Genomic DNA, 24,155 nt, shown 5'->3' on the forward strand with positions numbered 1-24,155 from the left:
TTTACACTAAGTCGGCTGCCGCTTTCCTCGAAATTACTAATAAATACAAGTTTACGCATAGAGACACAACAATTCGTTCGAAACGTTCAACAAACTGATCGGGTAGGTAGGTATTCTCTTGCCCCCAGAACGCGCGTTCTCGTGAGACGTTCTAGTAGCAGTAGAGCACCTTGTGAAAGAGTTTGTCCAGGGAAGTACTGCCACCTTGTCTATTTCTGCCGCCAAGCAGTAATGTCAGCATTACTGCGTTCCGGTTTTGAAGGCTAAGGGTGCAGGTGAAATTACAGGCACATGAGACTTGTCAACTTATGTCTCAGGGTGAAGGGCGCAGTGGCAGCGCCCTTCAGATCTTTGCGATCTAAAGCTCTGAGTGGCACTGCAACTCTTATGGATATATATAGCTTACCATCAGGTGCACCACTTGTTCGTCTCGTCGCTTGATATTATAAAAAAAAAACGTGGCCGCCGACACGTTGAAACTTGTTTAATCGACAGTCGTTTGTCAAAGTTAACCGAGTTGTCCGACAGTGATTACACAGAGTTGACTCCGTAGATAACTAGAGAAGATCGGGCCTGGTAGTTCCCGGGGTAAGTTCTTCTCACAGCAATAACTTTGCAAGGAAAATATGTGGCAATACTGAGTATGCATATTTATTTATTTATTTATTCATTTAACATTTGTAGCTTTACAGATAAATCCAAATCGCTACAAACAAAAACAACAAAAAAAAAACATATCAAATAACATACAAACAAATAAACATAATACAGTTCACAGGATTGAAGTCACAGGCATCAATGGTTCAAACACTTTCCTGCATTCACACATCAGACATCCAATCGTGCTGTCAAACAAATCAGAGTGTGGTGCCGCCTCGAGAACGGAGTTGAGGAGCGTGATGGCGCACAGCACCGGTGTGTTTCGGTGTGCTTGCGTGCGCGCCAGGCCCCGCGCCAGCAGCATGTGTTGTCGCGCGCGTCTGTACTCATCCGGCACAAACAGCCTTAGCAAGCGCTGCAGTAAATAGACTGAGTCAATTTTATCGCGAATAGGTTCATGTCAAATATTTACAAGATGATAGAGTCACTTATGAGTATCACAACTGTGATTCAGATGAAGAAATGAGCGATGAATGATATTACTGATGAATAAGAATGTAGTTGTTTTTTTTAAGTTAGTTGTGCATAATATAAACATTGCCTACGTATAATTATAAAATAGGTGGTTTTATTTAAGAAAATCTTTGTTATTCAGTCATAATCTAGGCGGAACAATTTGCCTCAAAGGCAGAACAACGCGCCCCAAAGCGGGGCTGAATGTTCCGATCCGAAATTTGTTAAAAATTTGCCTCTGTGAAAAAGATATTGAGATATTAGTAGAAGTGACTATACTATTACAAAAAGCGATAAACATTTTTTCAACATTTCCACATGTTGAAAATCAAATCCTTCATTTTCAGTATGAAACTACAAGTTATTTGAAAATCGGAACGTTCAGCCCCGCTCTCCCCTACTGTCGTCAAACGACTCAATGCGAGCGAAAGCGAAGGCGACCAGTCAACACGCCATTAGAGCTACGTAAAAGGGAAATAATTTACAGCTATTAATTGACTATTTAAGTGCATTGTTTCGTTACTATCTTCCGACTTGGACATTGTTCTGTTGCATGGTAAATGAAGTAGAGCTCCCACTGCACCCTCATTAACATGTGTCTATTTATCATGATTTTGTAAATATTAAATAAACATTGACAAGTTCGGGTCAATTAAATTTAATTAGGTATTGCTGTTATATTAACGTACAGCTAATAATACAGTTATTTTTAATTTGTTAATTGTTGATTTACGAGGCGGATTACAATTAACGGCCTACTACAGTTAGTTATACTGTGACCATTATTTTAAACTACTTAGTGGTGTACTGTGCCGGTATGATATACTATGACCTTGTTTTTATAAATTTAATCGAAGCGATTATAAGGATTTTGCAAGAATCGCGTGTCACAACAATACTTAGTTTGAGTAGCCGGTGGTCTCTCGATTTCCTTTCAGCAACATTGCAAGGTCACGCGATGGCCCTGGAGCTTTTGTAGAAACATCTATATATAGAAAAAAAAATCATTTACTTTATGCTTCTTCCAAAATGTTATGAAAAAATTTTATTACATTACGCGGAAATTGGTGGGATTGAAAATCGTTTCTAGTTTTTAGGTCTTTGTTATATATGTATTTCGCATTTCCGATCTTAAGTAATTTAAAGTCATTCCTAGTCTTCCGTTCTGTATAAAAATAGAATACTTAGTCTTTATTGCATTTATGTTATTTTCACAGGCTTTATTTATTTCAATTACACAGCTTCGACATTAACTCGGTTTAGTTACAGGAACTTTTAACATACGACTTACTTTCGAATTGTGTCAAGTATAATAAGTCAAATTTGTTGGTTCTGTTCTTATTGTTTTTTTCTATTGAATATATAGTAATTTTTACAGACATTACCTACATATGTCTCGGAACGAGCTATTTTTAATGAATATTTTGGGGAAGAATCTTTGGTTCGTTATTTGGATAATGGAGAGTATTGTTGAAAAACATTCACGTTATCTGTATATAACATACGTAGAACTAAACATGCTTTTAGAAAGTTTTTAAAAAAAGTGATTTTATCACATGAAAATGATAGAAACAATGCGAACACGTACACGAAACAAATTATGTTTATGTGAAATTGTATAAATCGCCTATGTAAAGTTCAAAAGTTAGCGACTAATTTCGTGCGTAGAATCTTCAAAACTCTTTTTTGAAAAGTTGTCATTTTATAGATGTTGCCTTATTACACCAAAGGTGCCAAATATCGCTTAGTACATTTAAAAAATTACAATGACATATATAACAGAATTGGAGGCATTATTACTACGTAACAATTTTTCGCAGTAAACAAAAAATAATAATTAAAAAAAAAATTTTAATTATTTTTTATGAAGATGTGGGCCTGTTGGTAAGCGACATGGTTGCCCGTAATAGTTGAAGTGCCACTCAGAGCTTTAAAAATAAAGATCCTATAAAGACATACATTGACAAGACCCTGTGCCTGTAATTTCACCAGTACCTTCAAAACCGGAACGCAGCAAAGCTAACATTACTCCTTGGCGGCAGAAATAGGTCTTAGTATAAGTGGTTACTTATAACAATAATCATTATTATTTGCTAAATTTAAGTCGAAATCCAAAGGCAAATACTATACTTCAATCATATTTACTACATATTATTTACATAAAGCCTGACTGATCTTTTGTTTGGTAATGTATACCGCAAACTTTATTTTTAATTTTAGGGTGAAGACGACAGGTGTAACGTGTTTACTTTATTTACCAAGCTTTATTATACTTCATGTATTTGTACAGTCAAGAACATTTCAAGCTTGAATTTTGACCGTTCTTATCGTAAGCGATACGAGTTGAATTTAAATATTAAGTGCAAACTTTATTTAAGTATATACATATATTTTGTAAGACTACTACTGTGTGGTTATAATGGATGCAAAGATCGAACGAACTTAAGGAAAGATTCCTTCGAACCTGCTGCAATAGAACCAGCGATATTTTCACATATTTAACCAGCATTAAACGAAAATGTTCCTGGTTTAAATCCAGCCGGATCGAAGGAATTATAACGCACACACGCACATACTCAGCATAGCCCCGCACTAGGGAAACCCTGTGTCGGGTGCCATGGACACACTCATAGACAACCACAAAACTCACGAGAGAAATATATGTTGGCCATACAAATATTTCTCCCGGCCCGGAATCGAACTTGGGACCTCTTGGGACCACATACTCAACATAGCCCCGCGCTAGGGAAACCCTGTGTCGCGGGTGCCATGGACACACACATAGACAACCACAAATTACACCCAAACTCACGAGAGAAATAATTGTAGGCCATACAGCTATTTCTTCCGGCCCGGGTAACGAACCTGGGACTCCTGCGTGGCAGTTCGGCCGGTGATAACCGTTCGGCTACGGAGGCAGTTGATTTTTCTTTGAGTTTGTACGATTTTTGTATTAACGACAAGCTTGACGCGCTCTGTGTCTTTGTATCTAGTATACATAAATCTGTAATTTTTTTGCAATTGTTCTAAGGCGAAGAAATAAGTCAAATAACTGCATGACTGTTTTGTATCATAAAACCTTCTAAGAATTTATCAATAGGATTCAATTCAAATCAATACAGAAAAACAAATACCTCTTTAAATTAAAAACTTGAAATAAATTAAATTTATTTTTGTTACATTCTTTCATACAAATGGACAATTAATAGAATGACATCTCATTTGTACAACTTCTACAGAGTAATGTTCAGAAAAATTTCAAATAGTGTAAATTTTTTCGGAAAAAAAATCTGAAAAATTGGAAAAATATAATTCGAATGCTCATATATTGTTGTACGTTTACATATATTCTATCTTTTGAATTTTTATTACTATGAATTAATTATAAAATAAAATTGTATAGCTTAAAGCAAGTTAGAGTAAAACGAGACTTAAAAGATTGAACAATAGCAAAAAAATTTTTTAATGGCTCCATCATTTTCGTTCAGTATTTTCAGCTTTTTACAGATGTCAATAGTTAAATGTGGTAAAACATAGGAAAAATATTCGGAAAAATATTTATTTTCCAAAAAAAAATATATTTTTTCAAAATGCAAATTTTTTATGACCCAAAACTATGTACTACACACTTGTGTCTATTACGTAAAGTTCTACATCGAAAAAAATAGTATAAGAGACTTTTTTTTTATAATATCAAGGGACGTGACGAACAAGTCGTGCGCCTGATGGTAAGCTACACGCCTGTCCATAACAGTTGCAGTACCATTTAGAGCTTTAAATTGCAAAGATCTGAGGAGCACTGCCACTGCGCCCGTCACCCTGAGCCATAAGTTGACAAGTCCTATGTGCCTGTAGTTTCACCAGCACCATTACCCTTCAAAACTACTGCTTGGCGGCAGAAATAGGTAAGGTGGCAGTACTTCCCTGGACGAACTCTTTCACAAGGAGCTCCACTGCTAATGCCGACTTAGTGCTTGTAAAATATAATGGACTACAAAACTACCAAAACAATTATTTACCAAGACTTGGTGGTACGGCATTAATTTTTGCCTCTTCCTTAACGCTAAGAATTTAAAAAACAGTAACCACATTATAGGTGAATTATGAGTCACTTTACCCTGTGCTTTCAAAGTGTTTAATAGTTATAATCTTTTACTAGGATTTCCCTCTTTTATGTTTACGTACATATTTCCTGCTTTAGCAAAAAATAATGATTCGTAGAACTTTTCCTTATTGAGTGGATAACAAAGAATGCTCTAAGACAATCTAGATAGGAAACTTTTTTCGGATAACAAGTATGTCACCATTTTTTATGCAGTTGCATATTAATAGTTACTAAAAAAATTATCGTAAAATTACAACCTAATGAGCAGCACTAGGCTTGGTTATTTAGAAATTGAGCATCAATCAAAGACAATATTTACCTAAAGACGTTCTAGTTTTATCAATATTCACTTGGTTGTATTGTAACCTTTGTACTTAAGAAGCCAAAAATTTAATTAGGCACACTAGTAAATAAAAAATTTAAAAGCATTGAAACGTTAAACACTCGCGCCTCAGGTGAAATAACACATTACCTTTGAAATGTTTGCAGTGAAACTTGCGCACGCGCACCTGTCCACGCGGAAACTTCCACGATCGCTGTTTGCAGATCGACCGGCACATTTTGTTTCTATAGTCAACAACAAAACACAAGGTCTCAGTGAATAATAATAATAAAATAGACCTCTTTTTACTTATCACTTCTCTCTTCTAATATTTTTTTAAATACAAGCAATGCACCCTTATAATACTTAAATACTTAAATCTCAAATAAAAAAGCAACAGAAGGCTTGGCTTAAGCTGATACCCGACTAGGATCCCGAACACCCCTTTTCTCAGCAGCTTTATGCCCCTGAAGAAGTTGTGTGAAAATATATAGGACTAAATTATTTCATTTTAGGAAAGCAAATGTTCAAACAAAAACCATTTTGATAAAAAGACACTGTTTACAAGCTTACCGATTACAAATACGTAGGTAACGTTTTCGGCGTCTGTTAGTCTAGTCATGATAATGAATCGCAAAATATTCTACTCAATCCAGACACGTGTTTACGTGGCTCCAAAACCTAAATACATAGCCTAGAACGATCAGTATGTAATGTCTGCATTTAGTACCTGCATCGGTAATGCTATCACATAATATGACGTCACTTCTAAGGACCTCACATAAGGGCTTCTATGACAACTAGCTCAAGGATTTTTAGCAAAATATTGAATCCTAGCCATACTTATGTTTGTGTGATGCGATCTTGCATACCTTCGATCAATAGAGCAAATCGATACAGCAGCACTCAAGCACCATCGTTATATGTATCACCTGAAAATAAAAGAAACTTCAGTATGGGTTATTTCAGACAAGAGCGTATCGACGACATTTACGAGTACTATCCAAATGCATTTTAATGTGATGCTACCCATTACCACAGGGTCAAGAGCACGTAAGGTTTGACACTTAAGACTTATTTCCAACTCTATGCCGCTTGCGACAAAAACGGTTCAAAGTATAAAGCTTGATGTGCTCTTGACTGTACCTATCTATAAAGTATTTTTCTCAAACATGCTCGGAAATGTTTGCATTACTTTCAAAAAACGAACACGGAAAGTTTGTCATCTATGGATAATGCAACTTCTTTCCGGCCAAGGCCTGCAAAGTAAGTATGAAAATCAATGAAAATCCATTACTGTCCACTTCTCTAAACTTTTAAATCTACCTATTAATAATGAACTATGTAAACAGGCAAAAGAAAAATTCATACAGCAAATTACTGCCCAGTATTCATAGTTAAGAAAATTATAAATACCTACCTATACAGCTTACTAAAAAAAAAGAAAATGGCGTTAACAATTAAACATCGAGTATATAACCAGAAATAGAGACGAAATAAAGGCCATACATTCCGGGTAACTCATCAGTGATACATCAACTCTCTTTTGCACTGAATTTACAAATTAGTAAGCTGAAATAGTACAGCGCCAAGAACTGACCTGTGTGTACGTCTCCGTTTATTCCAAAAACATTCTGTATTTATTGTAATAAAGATAATATCTCTGACAAAGGCGTGCTGTCCCATACGGTGGTGTGGGGAAAAACAGCAAAATATCTAAATACAAAACAAACGGAATCAAATTTCATCGGTAATTAAATATTAAATATGTAATTTTGCAATTTTCGTCCATTATAGCAAAGCTCAAGTTAACTGGTCTATTTGAAGTAAAACAATTGACGACACCCATTGAAGACACCCGTCAATTGTTTCGAATTCGGGCTGGCCAATCGCAGCGCAGTTGTTCCAATAATGATATGGCAGAATAGTTTTCAAACAAATTGAATGACATTTCGTCTCTATTTCCAGTTATATACTCGATGCATTTAAACTAAAGTGTTTTGATATTCTTTTGTTTTTTCGTCTTTTTTGTATTTTGGTCGCGAAAATGAGTGCTAGTGAGAAGAGCGATATCGAAAATACATTAATAGATATACAAATCGGAACGGGACGGAACGGAACGGGAATTGCTTGCCTCGTATTAATACAAGGCCTCGCTGGCGCTGGTTCTTGTAACTCGTACTCGTCCAGCAATCCCTTACTTCCTGGCCTTTGCAATAATGTACTATTAATGCAACTTGTAATGAGCTCTTAGATTTTCGCGATTGTTACACATAGGAAATGAAACTATTTTTTCCGATCTAAATCACGTTATTCGTTTTTTTAAACAAATTAACTTGTCGGGCCCTTTACAGGTCCCATGGTCACGGTACACGGCTGCAAAGGGCTGAAAAAGTAATTTCATTTCCTATGCACCTCATAAAGGTTTAGTTTTAGCCAGACGTAGGCATACACAGACATCTGCTCTATATCTGCAAATTGAATACATATAATTACTCTATGTCGCATATTAGGATAATAATTGGTTACAGGTTATAGACACACTTTTTATTCTCCTGTAAAAATTGCAATTCGCATATTGCTTACGGACGGTCTTATTACGTTGCAGCTTTACTATAGTCACCAATCTATGCAGTAGAGCTCCTTGTGAAAAAGTTCGTCCAGGAAAGTACTGCCACCTTACCTATTTCTGGCGCCAAGCAGAAATGCGACCATTACTGCGTTTCGGTTTTGAAGAATAACGGTGCTGGTGACATTACAGGAATATGGGACTTATCAACTTATGCCTCAGGGTGATTGGCGCAGTGGCAGTACCCCTCAGATCTTTGTGATTTAAAGCTCTGAGTGGCACTGCAACTGTTATGGACAATGTTGCTTACCACCATAGGGCGCACGACTTGTTCGTCCCGTCATTTGGTATTTTTTAAAAATCTACCGAGTATGTTCATAAGAGAAGTTCAACAAAGAAATAATTGATTTGGGATACTGTGTGCTGGCTCAGAAGGACTTTACCAATGGCCTAGGTATTAAGGCTTTATAAATAGCACTTTACTGGATTTGGGCCTTCTAGCAGCTCTAGCTTTGTATATGTTACTTTGTATTTTTTATATTGCAGCATTAACAGTGAAACTCCAGCATTTATGTAAACTAATTTGTTACCGGTTACATAATCTAAGTGTATAGAGGTCCCATAGATGCGTGGACATGGGTCCAGCTCTTGGAGCACGTGCGTAATGATGGCACTGTTTAGAAACCATATACCCGCTCAGATCAATGTAATCGCTTGTATTAGGGAATATGTTTAGGAATCTATGAAATGTAACCCAAATTCATCCAAGCCAATATACGTCGTGGGTACTCATCGAGTATGTAACCAGAAATAGAGACAAATGTCATTTATTTTGTTTGAAAACTATTCTGCCAAATCATTACTGTGACAAATGCGACGAAATGATTGGCGAGTCCGAATTCGAAACAATTGACGGGTGTCGTCAATTGTTTCACTTGTGATTGAACAGTTTAACTTGAGCTTTGCTATAATGAACGAAAATTACAAAATTACATATTTAATATTTAATTGCCGATGAAATTTGATTCAGTTAGTTTTGTAATTAGATGTTTTGCTGTTTTTCCCACACTACCGAATGGAACAACCCCCATTGTTAGAGATATTATCTTTATTACAATATATACAGAATATTTTTGGAATATACGGAGACGTACACGCCGGTCAGTTGTTGGCACTGTACTATTTCTGTTTTCTAATTTGTGACTTCAGCGCAAACGAGAGTTTAAATTTAAAAGTGATATAAGGCCCATTTGCCTGATGAGTTACCACGGGTGAATGGCCCTTATTTCGTCTCTATTTCTGGTTACATACTCGATGTAGGTACTCAACATTTTCATCTAGGTACCTACTTACTTTTCACAAACGCTCATCACATGCTTTAACGTCGCTAAGAGATAGCTAGACAGAAAATTTATGGTTGAAGCACAAGCTCATTATCTTTACGTTACCCATAAATCGTATTGCATTTTAAATTCGTTCTTAGTGCCTGTGCTTGGCTTATAAGTAATTGCAATGTAGTAACATAGTTTCCTAATGCTTACAGTATATAATCAACTCCTAATCACTTATTAACTTTGTCACAGCCCTGGCAGATGTATTTTTTATGTTAATAGATTACCAACCAGTAGATTTCACCAAATTTCTAGTCATTCATTACACTTATACTGCCATGGAATTTGGTACACAGGGAGGCTTTTGCCACCCAGCTTTCTATTCGTTTATCCTGATATCCAGTCAGAAATTCAACACCAAAACTCAAATTCGAGACATTCTCAAAATCCACACCAGAATATCAGGCATTTATTCATAAATAGGTTTCGAAATTCACTCCGAATATCAGATTGTCTTTTAAGTAGTGGTTAGGTTTCTGTTCCCATGGTATGAACCCTTGTCATAGGTATTGCCATGATATTCAGATATTTCATAAGTTTGTGATCAGTACCAGGACCTCGGCTCTGACTACCTATTTACAGCATTTGGAGCGAAGCCGTGGGGTCGCGGTGCCCTTCATCTGTAGAAAATTTATTCAAAAAAATTATAGACTGTTTGTGAAACCCAAGGGCCGGCTACTTTGCCCAATTAATTAGCATAGCCATAGAAAATAGGAATGCTGCCAGCATCTTGGACACCTAGCCGCGAGGACCCAATTTTATTCATATACTTTAATCCTAGTTTTAGTTTCTAGCATTTAAGCTTTTATTTTACCTTATCCGTATATTTTAACTTATTATCTAATTAAAAAAATTCTATGTGATATTTCCTAAGTTTTAATCTACTTCACCAAATCTAAGTAATGAACGACAATAGACGTGACGCATCCCAGACGCTTTTGTGCATTCTTTTGAACTTGGCTGATCACACAACTGGTTTGTAAATTAATTAATTAATTGTTATTGATATCGCACAGACCAACCGAATGTTACCAATTAGTGAATAAACTTATACTTTATTTTGCACGATTTTCTAAAGCTGAAAAACGTTTTTTACATAAAACATTTCAATAAATACAAATGTGTTTTAAAGTCAGGTTCAAGTAATTTAAAAATTGAATTAATTTTAAAAAAGCGACTTTATGAATGTTGCGATACATTTAACGGCCAAGGAAAAAAATAACACACAGACTCACAGCCCCGCACTAGGAAAACCCTGTGTCGCGGGTGCCACGGGTACACCCAAAGTCACGAGAGAAATAAATGTAGGCTATACAAATATTTCTCCCGACCCGGGAGTCGAACTCGGGAACTCTGCGCGGCAGTCCAGCATGGTAACTTTTCGGCCACGGAGAAAATTTACAACCCTTCGAATACGTGTGAAGTCCCCAACAGACGTTGCTGGGTCTAATGGATTGATTATTCCCTTAACCCTCGCTTTAGAGGAGACTCGTGCTCTGCAATGGTATATGTGACTAGTTGATGATATTGTTGTTGAATATGGTCTTATTTCCTATGTCATTAGTTCACAACGTTGATAATATGATCATACTATGTATGTACTTTTAATAACAATATCATTTGAATACCAATAAGAATTTCTAAGAAAAGTTACATTTTTATGACTGCTCACAGGTATATAGAGTGTTGGCAGCACGCGCGTCGTTTAATTGTAGATCGATAGCAGCGCAGGAAGCACGGACCTGCTCACGCGCATGTTGAAATAAACACGCGCAAATTGTGTACTTTTGTGTGTGAAGTGACTTTAATTTTTTTTTAATTTAATTTATAGTGATATTTGAACTGAAACAATGTTAAAAGGCTGGCAGTTAATTTTATCTAAACGTAAGTTTTACTTTTATTTTAATAATTCTTCATTTCTGAGTTTTGCAGGTACTATTTTACAAAAAATAAGATTTAAAACAAAACTCAAATAAATTACATGGCTATACTTTTGTTTATAAAAAAGCGGTGAAACAATTCGCACGTGAGTACAAATGCTGTCGTAACTTAAAAATTATGGAATTGAGAAAACACTTTATTTGAAAATTAAATAAATACGGAATGTAACTTATTGCGAATAATGCGATTATTTTAATTTTAATCATATAATAATTACTTATCCACTTTTTTAAAGCCTATATTGTCCCACTGCTGGGCAAAAGCCACTTATAAATGTCAATATAAATTTATTGGTTCTATTCAGTAATTTTTTGAACTGTTATTGTACTGACAGAGGTACTTTTAATAGTTTCATATCTGTATAAAGAACATAATTAGTTTATTATGAAATTAAAACGTTGCACAGTGCCCTTGACGATATTGAACACTGGAGAGACAAATAAATCGCACCCTTATCGACATGAAAGTCATAACAATAACTACATGAACCAAATTATTTATATGTAAATATTTGCAATCCTATTTAAGCATAAAAAAGTTTTCGACTAATTTTGTTCGTAGAATCTATAAACTTCTCTCCTGAAAAGTTTTTATTTTGCAGATGTGAACTTATTACACCAAAGGTGCGAAGTACATACTTGACTTGAGTAATTTTCTGATTAATTTTCTGTACCTAATTTTGGTGGCAATTTTTATTATTTTAATATTGTATTGTATAGAAAAGAAAACGCAAACTTACCTCAAAATTTAACAAGAAAATAGCTGTATTTAATGGGTACTTTACATACACCAATGATTTTTTCAAAAATTCTGAAATAAAGCCACGTCGCTGCCGCTCGACCCAAGCAAAATAAAACGTATCAGTACTAGAAAAATTAAAATTCGAGCTGAGGCAATATCCACTCGTAAGTTCAGACAACCTCGATGGCCTAACTCTGTTCTGGAAGTTCGGTACTCATAGTACAGGAAATATATGCACGCAGTGCGGTTTCCTAACATAACAAAAAAGAAAAATAACAATACCTATGTCATGAACAATGAACCAATTTAAAACCTCAAAACTTATTGTGTGGTTCAAATTTTGAAATCCTCTTAACTCGTAATGGATATGTAAAATATGTGAAGCATTTTAGCACCAACTAAATACGTAAAAACACTAAAATAATATTTGCAGTTAGGAAGAAATTAAATATGAGAAAGGAAGCTGCTCACGGTCGAGCACATAAATCTGATAAAATTATGTAGTATTATAAACGCGAATAGATTTAGAATAGAAAAAAATATTCATTGTATAGGTGTAGTAAGTTTAAAGTACTTATAATGCATAATTTGCTGTCCCATATAGTTGTTTCATAGAACGCCATGTAAACGTTTAAGTAGTATTCAATTCAACCATCGAGTATATATGAGAAATAGAGACGAAATGTCGTTTAAATTGTTCGAAAACTATTCTGCCAAATCATTTCGGTGACAACTGCGCTCCGATTGGCCAGCTCGAATTCGAAACAATTGACGGATGTCGTTAATTGTCTCACCTCATATCGACCAGTTCAACTTGAGCCGTGCTATAAAGGGCGAAAAATAGAAAAATTACATATTTAATTACTGATGAAATGCAATTTCGCTTGTTTTGTAATTACATGTTTTGCTGTTTTTCCCACACCACAGAATGGAACAGCCCCCCATAGTTACAGATATATATTTATTACATTAAATACAGAATATTTTTGGAATATTCAGACGCGTACACAGGTCAGTTGTTGGCGCCGTACTACTTCAGTTTTCTAATTTGTGATTTCCGTGTAAACGAGAGTTGATATTTAAAAAAGATATAAGGCTCATTTGCCTGATTAGTTGCCAGGGATTCATAGCTCTTATTTCATCTCTATTTCTGGCTATATACTTGATGAGTTCAACACTCTCTTTCGTGTAGATCCGTGCTCAGTAGCAAAATATATCTATGGGTTGATATAACAGTACTGACTCAATACATAAGTCTCACAAAATCTAAATTCAAAAATGTTAATAAAAATATTCAAATTCAATATGCACGCAAGAACGCTTAATTAAGGAAATGAAACCGTATGAAACATCTTTTTAGTATATAATTTCATTAATTTTAAATACAGGAATAGTGAGATGTAATTTGCAGTATTTAACGAAGAGGTTAAAATAAATGAAGGTCGATATCCGAGAGAAGCTGTTTTTGTCGTTATACTTAGCACTAAAGTATGACTAATGTCCTTAAATATTAGATAGTCTGAGGTCTAAGCGATACGGAAATAATGTTATTTTTGGTTACGAGGTATGAAACGGAGAACTAAGTACACACCGCTTTACTTAACAAGTTTTTTAGTGAAATCGAAGTACCATATACCTACGCATACATGTGGCAAAATTTTTATCTATAACAACATATGTGTATTGAATTTCGATTGTCATAAGGTTCTATTCACAAGCAAAAGCGGCAAATCATCCACCTCCTGACTATCGTAATGCCGCATTTACACCAGGTCGACAGACGACCGTCACTTGCTTGCCGAAGTCAAAGTCAAAGTCAAAGTCAAAGATTATTTATTCCATAGGTAAAATAAATGTACACTTGAAAACGTCACATTTAACTGCTCGTTCACTACGCTGACCTCCCTGAGAAGAACGAGCAAGAAACTCTAGGGATTGCTCTTTTCAAATAAACTTAAATGCTATGGAATACACTTTGAATCAAATTGTATGGATTCTGGAGCCATGTCGTCTTTCCATACATCTTTATCTAACACGTAGTCTTAAATTTTGTAATATGATTTTTCGATCAAAATATTTTTAATGTAGTTTTTAAACTTAGGAAATGATAATCTTAATATATGCTCTGGAATCTTATTGTAAAAACGTATACAGTTCCCCATAAAAGAGTTGTTTACCTTGGTTAAACGAATTCGTGGTACCATGAGTTTGGACTTAGCTCTAAGGTTAATATTATGGATATCTTCTTTCTTATTGAAATTATTTGTGTTTTTACTACTTACTTTTTAAATATTTGAGTAAATGTACTGTGATGCCACAGTCATGATACCAGTCTCGTTAAACTTTTCTCTGAGAGAAACCCGAGAGCCTAGACGGTACACAACGAAGCGCTCGTTTTTGCAATACAAATATGGTTTGAATATCTGCCGCTTTACCCCACATGAGAACCCCGTAGGACATTATACTAAGGAAGTGACTAAAGTAAACTAGTCTAGCAGTACTAACATCGGTAAGCTCACATATTCTGCGGACTGCGTATGCAACGGAGCTTAATCTGCTGGCCAGGGACGATATATGTGGAAACCATTGAAGTTTACTATCTAAGGTCACTCCTAAGAAGACTGCTTTATTAACAAGGTTTAACTTTTCTCCGTTTATTTCTATGCTTGGACTAGTCCATTTTACGTTAGGTAATTCAAATTTAACACATTTTGTCTTCTTGGCATTAAGCAATAAATTGTTAGAATTAAACCAATAAATTATCTTAGAGAGGGTATCATTAATATGGTCATAGTTTCGTCTGTCATAGTCATGTCTGTCTGTTTTAAAAATCAAGGACGTGTCATCAGCAAACAACACTATTTCGCAATGGTCCTTAACAAAGAATGGCAGATCATTAATATAAATCAGAAATAAGAAAGGTCCAAGTATTGAGCCCTGCGGAACACCCATTTTTACTGGAGGACCTAAAGAAGTCACTCCATTTATGTCTACTTTCTGAATTCTTCCGTTGAGATATGACGAGACAAGTTTCGACGCCTTGCCATTTACACCGTAATGTTCCAGCTTCCTAAGGCGGATAACTACCTGGTGTAAATTCTGAGTCGCCTGATCACCATATTTCGCAGCCGAATTGTAAACGCTATATGCGACCGAACAGGCTTCATCGTGTCCGCGGATGCACATCATATTTTATTGCAACATCGCACATCACTTGTTTGTATAGAAACACAAGTGTGCGATGTATTCCCAAATTCATCGATCCCATTTGGAGAACACGACAATTCATAGTGACAATTTCAAATGTACTGACGCAATTTCAGCGAAGGCGTTCGTTTTTGGACAAGGCGAAGTAGTCAGCTGAAGGCGGCAGCTGACCCGGTATAAATGCACCATTACTAGCATTAAGCAGTTACTAGTATTTTAAGGCAAAGTAGGTATTCGTAGTTAAACATTTCACACCTTGTGCTGTAGTTCGTGTCTAAGACGTTCTCTTAAAAAGTTAATATTCGTATATAAAACCGGTAGATATAATTATGACGACTAGTGGACCTCTCCTTTGCAAGCTAAATAACATCATACGTCTTACTTGGTTAAGATGATTGAAACCTATCCGCCCGACCGGGGTTTAATAAAGATTTGACCCAAAACGACCCGTTTTTAAATGACAATGATAACATTCTTCTAATCTGTATAGACCTATGTACACATAGATAGTTACTATTTTGAAAACACCTTAATATTACAGTAATCAATTTTTACGCTCGTAGGTACTTTTATACATGATGCATACATAGAACTTACCTCAACAATTTGCATACCTACTAGAAGTTTTTAAGCATTTATTTTTTTATTTGAGAATATTAGAATGACTAATAAAATAGATATATAATATATGTTATTATACAATAAAATATGACCATTGCATATGGGAAGTTCAACAACAAACATTAAGACGAGAATTTTCCTGCCTGTTTATACATATACCTGTAATGTAGTAACAGTAACTACAACAATTGTAAATGGCATCACCGTGAACATACACGAATAAATCGTATTATTAGTTATAAATCCACATCTACAGGGCGTGAGAAAAAAAAGCGACCAGATTTCAGCTGTTGACACGATCTCTTCAGATGTATCGCTCGCGATACATGTCGCGTAATATTTAATCCTTCTTTTTACTAACCATCGTATCTGACAATTACGTCACGTAACCTTAAACGACAATGTTAAACTACAACTAACGTTATATGTTACGACCTTCGCACCCGGCGGTGCTTTGTTAATGCCGAGTTTAAATCAGGTTAAACTGCGTTTTGATTTTGAAGGGTAAGGGTGCTGGTGAAATTACAGGCACATGAGACTTGTCAACTTAAGTCTCAAGGTGACGGGCGCATTAGCAGTGATGTGCCCTCAGATCTTTGCGATCTAAAGTCTGAGTGGCGCTGCAATAGTTATCGACAGGCGTGTAGCGTGTAATATATATATATACTATATACCCGGACACATAATTCGAGCCACCTCGCAATTTTGTCGTATAGGTCTAGAAAATAAAAATAGTGTTACCATCGAAGAAATTGTTTTATTTATGAAACTATACATAATCATTTATTTACTGCCCTTATCCTTACAAGATGTGCTATTGCAAACTCAACGTCAAATCATCTTTATTTCATAGGTAAGCAAATTACGCTTGAAATCGTCACGTTGATTAAATTCTACTTCAAAGTCGTAAGTCAGCTGTATAGAGTAAGAGATTAAGAAATTCTAGAGGTTGCTCTTGTAAATAAACATTTGTACACATTTATTTTTTACAATATTTATTTGAAAATGGCAAACTTTCTTGGAACTTTCTTAAATGGAATCTTATTACAGAAGCGTTTACATTGCTCTATAAATTAAGTTGTGACTGACTTGTGAAGACGACTAGCGCTGTCAAGAGTAGCCACATTATTTTTCCCCTTGCATTGATGTTACGTCTATAATTGTTTTTCATAAAAAAATCCTATTCTTCTTAACAAATTAAATATAAGCACCATGAACTGTGTTTAAGATGAAATTTAATTGAAGTTAGTAATGATCTCATATGTTATAAAAACGGACGATCCGATGCTTATTTCTTTGCGATTAGATTGCTCTCTAACATGGAACGCACTTAAGTGAACGTTTAAAATGTTCTTTGTTATTTGTATAACATTTAAATTAACTATTATCAAATTGAAAAATTTGCAAAAATTTCGGATATTAAGAAAAAAAATTGGTTTTGATAATTTTTAACCGAAACCGTAGTTTAAGTTTAATTTTAGACTTCTAGCTATTCACAGTACTGAGATTAAGTTGTCACATTTCTGGTCATCGTCAGACTTTCAAAATTTAGAGTGAGCCAAAACAAAAAGAGAAATAATTTTTGAAAAGCTGCTTCCATATTTAAACCGCAATTACGGGAAAAGGACTTTGGGTGTAAAAGCATCCGAATATCCAACCATTAGTTAAAATTCTAATATTTATTCAGCTGTTTCTTTACTTATAAAGGTAGACGACATTTTTAATGCTTCATTGTGTATGATTCCTTCATACGACAAAATATGTCGTCGTACGAATCATTTAACTGTCTCCGCGGCCGAACGGTTACCATACTGGTCCGGTCCGGTCCCGGGTTCGATTCCCGGGCCGAGAGTAATATTTGTTTGGCCACACTTATTTCTCTCGCGACTTTGAGTGTAATTAGTGGTTGTCAATGTGTATATCCATGGCATCCGCGGTACAGGTTTCCCTAGTGGGGGACAATGAGTATGTCCGTTAGCCTTATGTATGATACAGAGAAGAAAGTTAGTGATTACATGGTGATTACTGATTACAAATGTAAATAAAAAAAAATAAAAAAAACAGGTAGAAACTATCATAGACAAGTATCTGTCCTAAAAGACAATGTTCAGTTAAACGGGACAAAAAATATTAATATGTCTGTATTTAAAACCAAAACAAAGTTTAAAAAAGTATGTGTTTATGTATGTATGTTGTGTAGATTGGTTTATGGGCAGGTGTAGGCAGGTGTGTGTTTGAAAATTATATCACAATGTCTGTGGTATTATAGCTCCCAAAAGAATGGACTGATCAACGCATTTTTTTATTTGAATGTTAGTTGAAGCGAGATGGTTCTTTGAACGGTATAATATAATAATAACGCACACACTTAACATAGCCCCACAATAGGGAAGCCATGTGTCGCGGGTGCCGTGTATACACACATAGACAACCACAAATTACATCCAAACTTACGAGAAAAATAAATGTACGCCATACAAATATTTCTACTGGTCATTCTCGGACTACCTAATTTCAGTGGTAATTTTTATGATAATTAAAGTATTCGATTTTTTATCGTACAATATTATTTAATATTCGAATATTGTATCGTAAAATCATAATTAATAATTACACGATAATATACCTGAATATTTATATCTCAGATTACAAAACGGTAATCTGAGATTTTTGTTAGTTAATTGCAGTGAATTGTTATGGTGATGACACATTTTTTGCGCCAATTGCGGCAGCGCTCGCCGCCGCCGCCCGCCGCCGCGATTTCGAGTAACGCCGTCGTCGTCGCGGTGCAGGTTTGAAAGTGTGCAAACAAATGCAAGGGTGACTACAGTTGTGGCGCCGGGCGCGGCGGTGCCGCTGTAGATACTGCGTTGTGTGTAATCAGCCTTAGCTTCCAGACGGTGACTTTTTGAGTTCATTGTTTTGTATCGGGGTTTTTTAACAATTTAATTGAAGTGTTATTAATATTTAGTATTCGTTATATATTATATAGTATACTCAAGTTATTTCGAGGTTTGTATACGCAGCTGTGAAGTTACATGCCTGATTTTATTTTTTTTATTATGTTTTTATAATATCAAGAGACAGGACGAACCAGTCGTGCCCGATGGTAAGCTACACGCCTGTCCACAACAGTTGCAGTGCCAAAGATTTGAGAGGCACTGCTACTGCGCCCGTCACCCTGAGACATAAGTTGACAAGTCCCATGTGCTCTTGTAATTTCACCGGCACCCTTACTCTTAAAAACCGGAACGCAGTAATGCTAACATTACTGCTTGGCGTCAGAAATAGGTAAGGTGGCAGTACTACCTTGGACGAATTCTTTCATAAGGAGCTCTACTGCTACTAAATTTTTTATTTACCACGAGCCAGTTAGTACTACAGTGATTAATAGATAATTGTCATAGTAAAGAAGTAAGTACGATATAGATTCTTGACTTAAAGCTCTAAAATGGTATTTGACAAGTATCGAAAACTAAGATACTTTTCGTCAATATTACAAAATAGACATAAATTCAAACTCTTTAAATAATAAAGCAGTTAAAATTCAGACGTTAGAAAGGAGCTGCAATATTTGATTGTGATATCATAACGGACTATGGCATAAACTAGGAATGAGCAAACGTTTTTCGTTAAGGAACAGAAAAACACTTGCTCATTTCGAAATTTCACAATGGGGCCAGAATTAAAATGAACATAAAAAGAACTTTCTTTTGAAATATTTTTAATTACTTATTATTATGTAGCATTATGTTATTTTGTGTCTATGTTAAGTTATATAATATATTATTTTGTGTGACGATATCGACGCGGTTGTTGTCGAATACATTTCCGATGGCCTTACACTCCTGCTGGGATCCTAAGGGACCTTGGTGGGCTGGATGGCCCTTCGCAGGCCGGAGTTGGCACTCGGGCTGTACTTTGCCATGCTCTGGCCTAAACTTTGTAGGAAATATGAGATATATATTAATACAACAGTATATTGTATGCATGATACCCTATAAGAGATTTCGTGTACCACCGGAAGCACGTGTACGAAAATCTACGTAACGGTTATACGAAATATAATAAACACACATTACACGTTCAACATTGAAAGGTAGAAAACTAATATGCCGTCAACATGGAGTTATTTTCCTAACCATTAATGTTACAATCAATTTAATACGCGAGAATGAGTTATTTTACGTCACAAATGCACTTGAGTGGTAAAACAATTATCGAATAACTACAATTTACTTATTAGCTTCGTAACTTAATGACACTTTGATATGAGGCGCACGTGCTCTATTGTGCTTTGTTTACATTACACATATGTAGGTAAGCGTAGTGTTTAGTACGAGTTTCATTTATTATTCGACTTCAAAAAAACGAGGTTCGAAATTCGATTTTTTTGTGTACACATATATTACGCGATTACTCCGATATTTGTGAACGGTTTCAATGGTTCCTTTTTTGTTGGAAAGGTTATACCTAAGTAGTGGTACCATTCAAATTTCAATAAAACTATACAGATATACAGATAACTCTACAAAATGTTGAGAATGGTTTTTTCATAAAAAGTTATATTTATTACACATACGAAATGAAACTATTTTTCCGGATTTAAATCGCGTATATTTGTTTTTTCAAACAAATCGACGTTTATTTGTTTGGTTTGTTTGAAAAAACAAATATACGCGATTTAAATCCGGAAAAATAGTTTCATTTCCTAAGTTATAATTATGTTCTTCAAACCGAAAATTGTAGACGTGTATTATCCGATATTATGAAATTAAATAAATATTTGCTATCGGGAGTCTTACGGCTTCTATGCTTACGTTATAGCTCTCCATTCAATCAGAATCATCGCAGTTTGTATACACGCAACACTTAAGATTTAGATTCAACTCTATGCTGCTTGGGATAGGAACGGTTCAAAGTAAAAATATCGAGCTTGATGTGTTCTTGATACTATACAAGAGTCTTAGATTTGCCTTAAAGCTCTTGTAGAATTTAAAATTTATGTTGCATTACTCTTTTGAATTCATTACAGCACCGCGTCGCCTGGCTGCGGAAATTTGCGTCGACCTTTAATCTATTTCTGCCGCAATACAACACTACTATATTCCGTATTGAAGAGAGATATCACAAGCACAGGAGACGTAGATTGCCGTCAACGCATTTGCGATAATTAATAATAACAGTAATAATAAATCTTTTATTAAGACTTATTGGGTCCACTTGTTAGTAATACAACCACTTGCTAGTAATAATAATAAATTAAACTTAAGTCTAGGTACATTATTGATCAAAACACTAAAAATGCGAGTCGCTCGAGTAGTTGCCTGCCACATCACCTCATCAAAACCTGGATGAATTGACGCAGCATCTGCGTATTGAGCTTAGCAGCACCCATTTTAAGGATGTTTTTTAGAACTTGTATGCAGTCTCAAGAGCAGTATCGCCTCATCAACTCCCTCTGGGGCACACCCTTCTGAAACCGTTATTATATTAAACAGATTGGGCGTTGAGTGCTTTTTGCGTAATCCACCCACAGACCACCCGTGCGTGTAGATGGATTGACAATACGCCTTGAATAATGTTATTTTGGGCAAAGTCAATTGACATTTCTTAAGGATACTTCTTTAATTATTAGCATAGCAACGTATTCCAGCAAACCATGTCAGACGCTATGCCCAAGCCAAGAGACGAACTAGCGGACTTTACGAATTTTTCTATGTGCTTGTTGCAGATCTTTGTTTTTGGTTTGTAACGACTTTTTTGCCGTAGTTTCATCTGCGAGAAATCTATGAAATTCTTCATCAATCAATCTGTAAGTTCATAAATTTCACAATATCTCTGTGAGAAATCTATGAAATTCTTCATCATTCAATCTATGAGTAAGTTCATAAGTTTCATAATATCGTATAATCCACGATTATAATTTTCCATCACATGGAGGGGGTGTGAAGAACAGAAATAAAACTGCTGCTAAACACTACGACAATGTATATTAATTTCTTGCATTGGTTTTGAACAGATAGAAACTCTAATGTAAGTAATTTTTAATGGAGTAGAATTAGTTTACTTGTCAGAATCAGAATACAGTCATTAAACTATTATAAAGTAATGTTAATGTACATTGTATTTAACATAATGACAGGCGCAAGTGTTAATTAATAAATTGTATTTTATTTTTTGTAAGCGTAATTTATAATTGACTTTGTAGCATCGCAGTTGACATAAAAGGATTAGCTCAAGTCCGTCTTCAACAAATACACATAATTATATCCCCAATGACAAAGGCAATAAAAAGGCAATTCACTATTATATTATAGATAGTATTTATTGTCGCTACAGATCGAGTCAACAGACTTTACGAATTTCTCTATACCTTGGTATTGGTAGAGATCTTTGTTTTTGGATTTAACGCTTAATTTCTTCGCTTCATTATTTCCTTAACTAATTTGCAGCAGCTCAGTCTCTTCAGACGTCGGAGCGGCCAAGATACTATTTGTCCTAGCGAGATCATTTGTGTTGATCATAATTAAAAATGATATATGTATACTTATGTGACAATACATTGTAGGACACACTATCTAAAAAGCTGAATTTATTTGTTTATTGCCTTTATGATTGGGGATAATGTGTATTTGTTAAAGACAGACTTGAGCTAATAACGAGTTCTAGTGAACTAGAACACGTTTTCGCGAAAAAATATAAAAATATATAAAAGAATTTCAAAATATTTTTGTTAATTCTACCGCCATTTTTTTAAGTTTAACGTGAAGGTATTTATTTTTTGTGCACCATAATCGGCACAGGCTAAGCCGTCTACGCCATACTGCCAATCGTGCACCTTAATTTACACGCAAAATAAGTAAACTATAGACATTTTTTTAAATTCTCTCTCGCAATTACGGACATGCTAGTTAGCAATTGTGTTGTGTGACAGTTTTTCTTTAGTCTGTTTACAATGCTCTTTTTTCTAAGTAGATTTATTTTAAAGTTTAGTGCAGCGGTCAGTAATGGAGTTTATTTAATTTGCCGGCTTAAAGTTGCACGCTCCGTAAATGACAAACTTTGTGAGTTTTTTTAAAGTAATGTAAATATTTCCGAGCACCATTGTGGAAATGTCTTTTTATCGATTTATAAAAACTGATGACGCTGGTTATATACGTAAAACTATCTCATATTACAAGTATTTAGTTTAATGTTTAATTCGTTGCTTTTACATTATACATAGGGCGCACTATAAATTTCCGGAACTGGCCATTTACATAAACAATATTTAAAAAGTAATACAACATTTGAAAATGGAACTCTTTGGCTGTATAATACAGTTTATTTCATCTGACTGTCACTTGTTTTTACATTGTGGCGTCATTTTAGAAATTGGTTGTCTACATCACCATGGATTTAACTCGTAAAAATTTTCGTAGTATGATTTTCTCCGACATTAAGTGTAAGTTAACAGCTCAGCGGAGCTTCGCTCGGCTTCAAACTGCTTTTGGCGATGAAGCACCATGCAAGATGACTGTTTATAGCTGGTTTGCAGAATTCAAACGCGGTCGTGTGAATCTCAGTGACGAATTTCGTGATGGTCGCCCGTCCACTGCAGTGAACAACAAAAACATCGATACTGTGCGCCGTATGATCAAAACAGAGAGGCATCTGATATACCATGAGATTCGGGCATCTTTAGGCACAGGCATGAGTAAATACAATCAATACTACACAAACATTCTGGTGTGAAAAAGCTGTGCTCTCTGTGAATCCCACACAATGTGGTGAGGCTAAAAAAACGGATCGCGTCACTTGGTGCTTACTTGTTACAAATTTGGTGAGGGATATAGTAACAGGTGACGAAACATGGACTTATAGTTATGATCCCAAAACAAAGCAGCAATCGAGCGTATGGGTCTTTCGAGATGAACCGAAACCAACCAAAGTGGCGCGCGTTCAAAGTGCCTCTAAACGGATGATTGCTTATTTTTTTAATAAAACTGGACACGTGGCCACTGTAGCTTTGGAGAATCGTTGTACCGTGACTAGTGATTGGTACACGACCTTCTGTTTGCCGGAAGTTATTGACAAACTCCGTAAAAATAACCGTAAACGCCGTATCATCTGCACCATGATAATGCCAGTTCACACACGGCC

At 35.4% G+C, this 24,155-nt stretch overlaps 1 protein-coding gene across 2 annotated transcripts in view; it reads left to right on the forward strand.

Moving 5' to 3' along the window:
• The first annotated feature begins 11,244 nt into the window (after positions 1 to 11,244).
• The window catches only part of LOC113228405 (putative inorganic phosphate cotransporter), a 43,547-nt gene continuing 30,636 nt past the window's right edge, over positions 11,245 to 24,155 (forward strand). For both annotated transcript variants that reach the window (XM_026461692.1, XM_026461693.1), the window contains exon 1: positions 11,245 to 11,384. In XM_026461692.1, coding sequence (XP_026317477.1) covers positions 11,351 to 11,384 — 34 coding nt within the window. In that variant the 5' untranslated portion in view covers positions 11,245 to 11,350. The remainder of the gene's footprint in view (positions 11,385 to 24,155) is intronic.

This window comes from Hyposmocoma kahamanoa, unplaced genomic scaffold (assembly GCF_003589595.1).
Source record: "Hyposmocoma kahamanoa isolate Upper Pololo Valley unplaced genomic scaffold, ASM358959v1 232, whole genome shotgun sequence".
NCBI lineage: Eukaryota > Metazoa > Arthropoda > Insecta > Lepidoptera > Cosmopterigidae > Hyposmocoma > Hyposmocoma kahamanoa.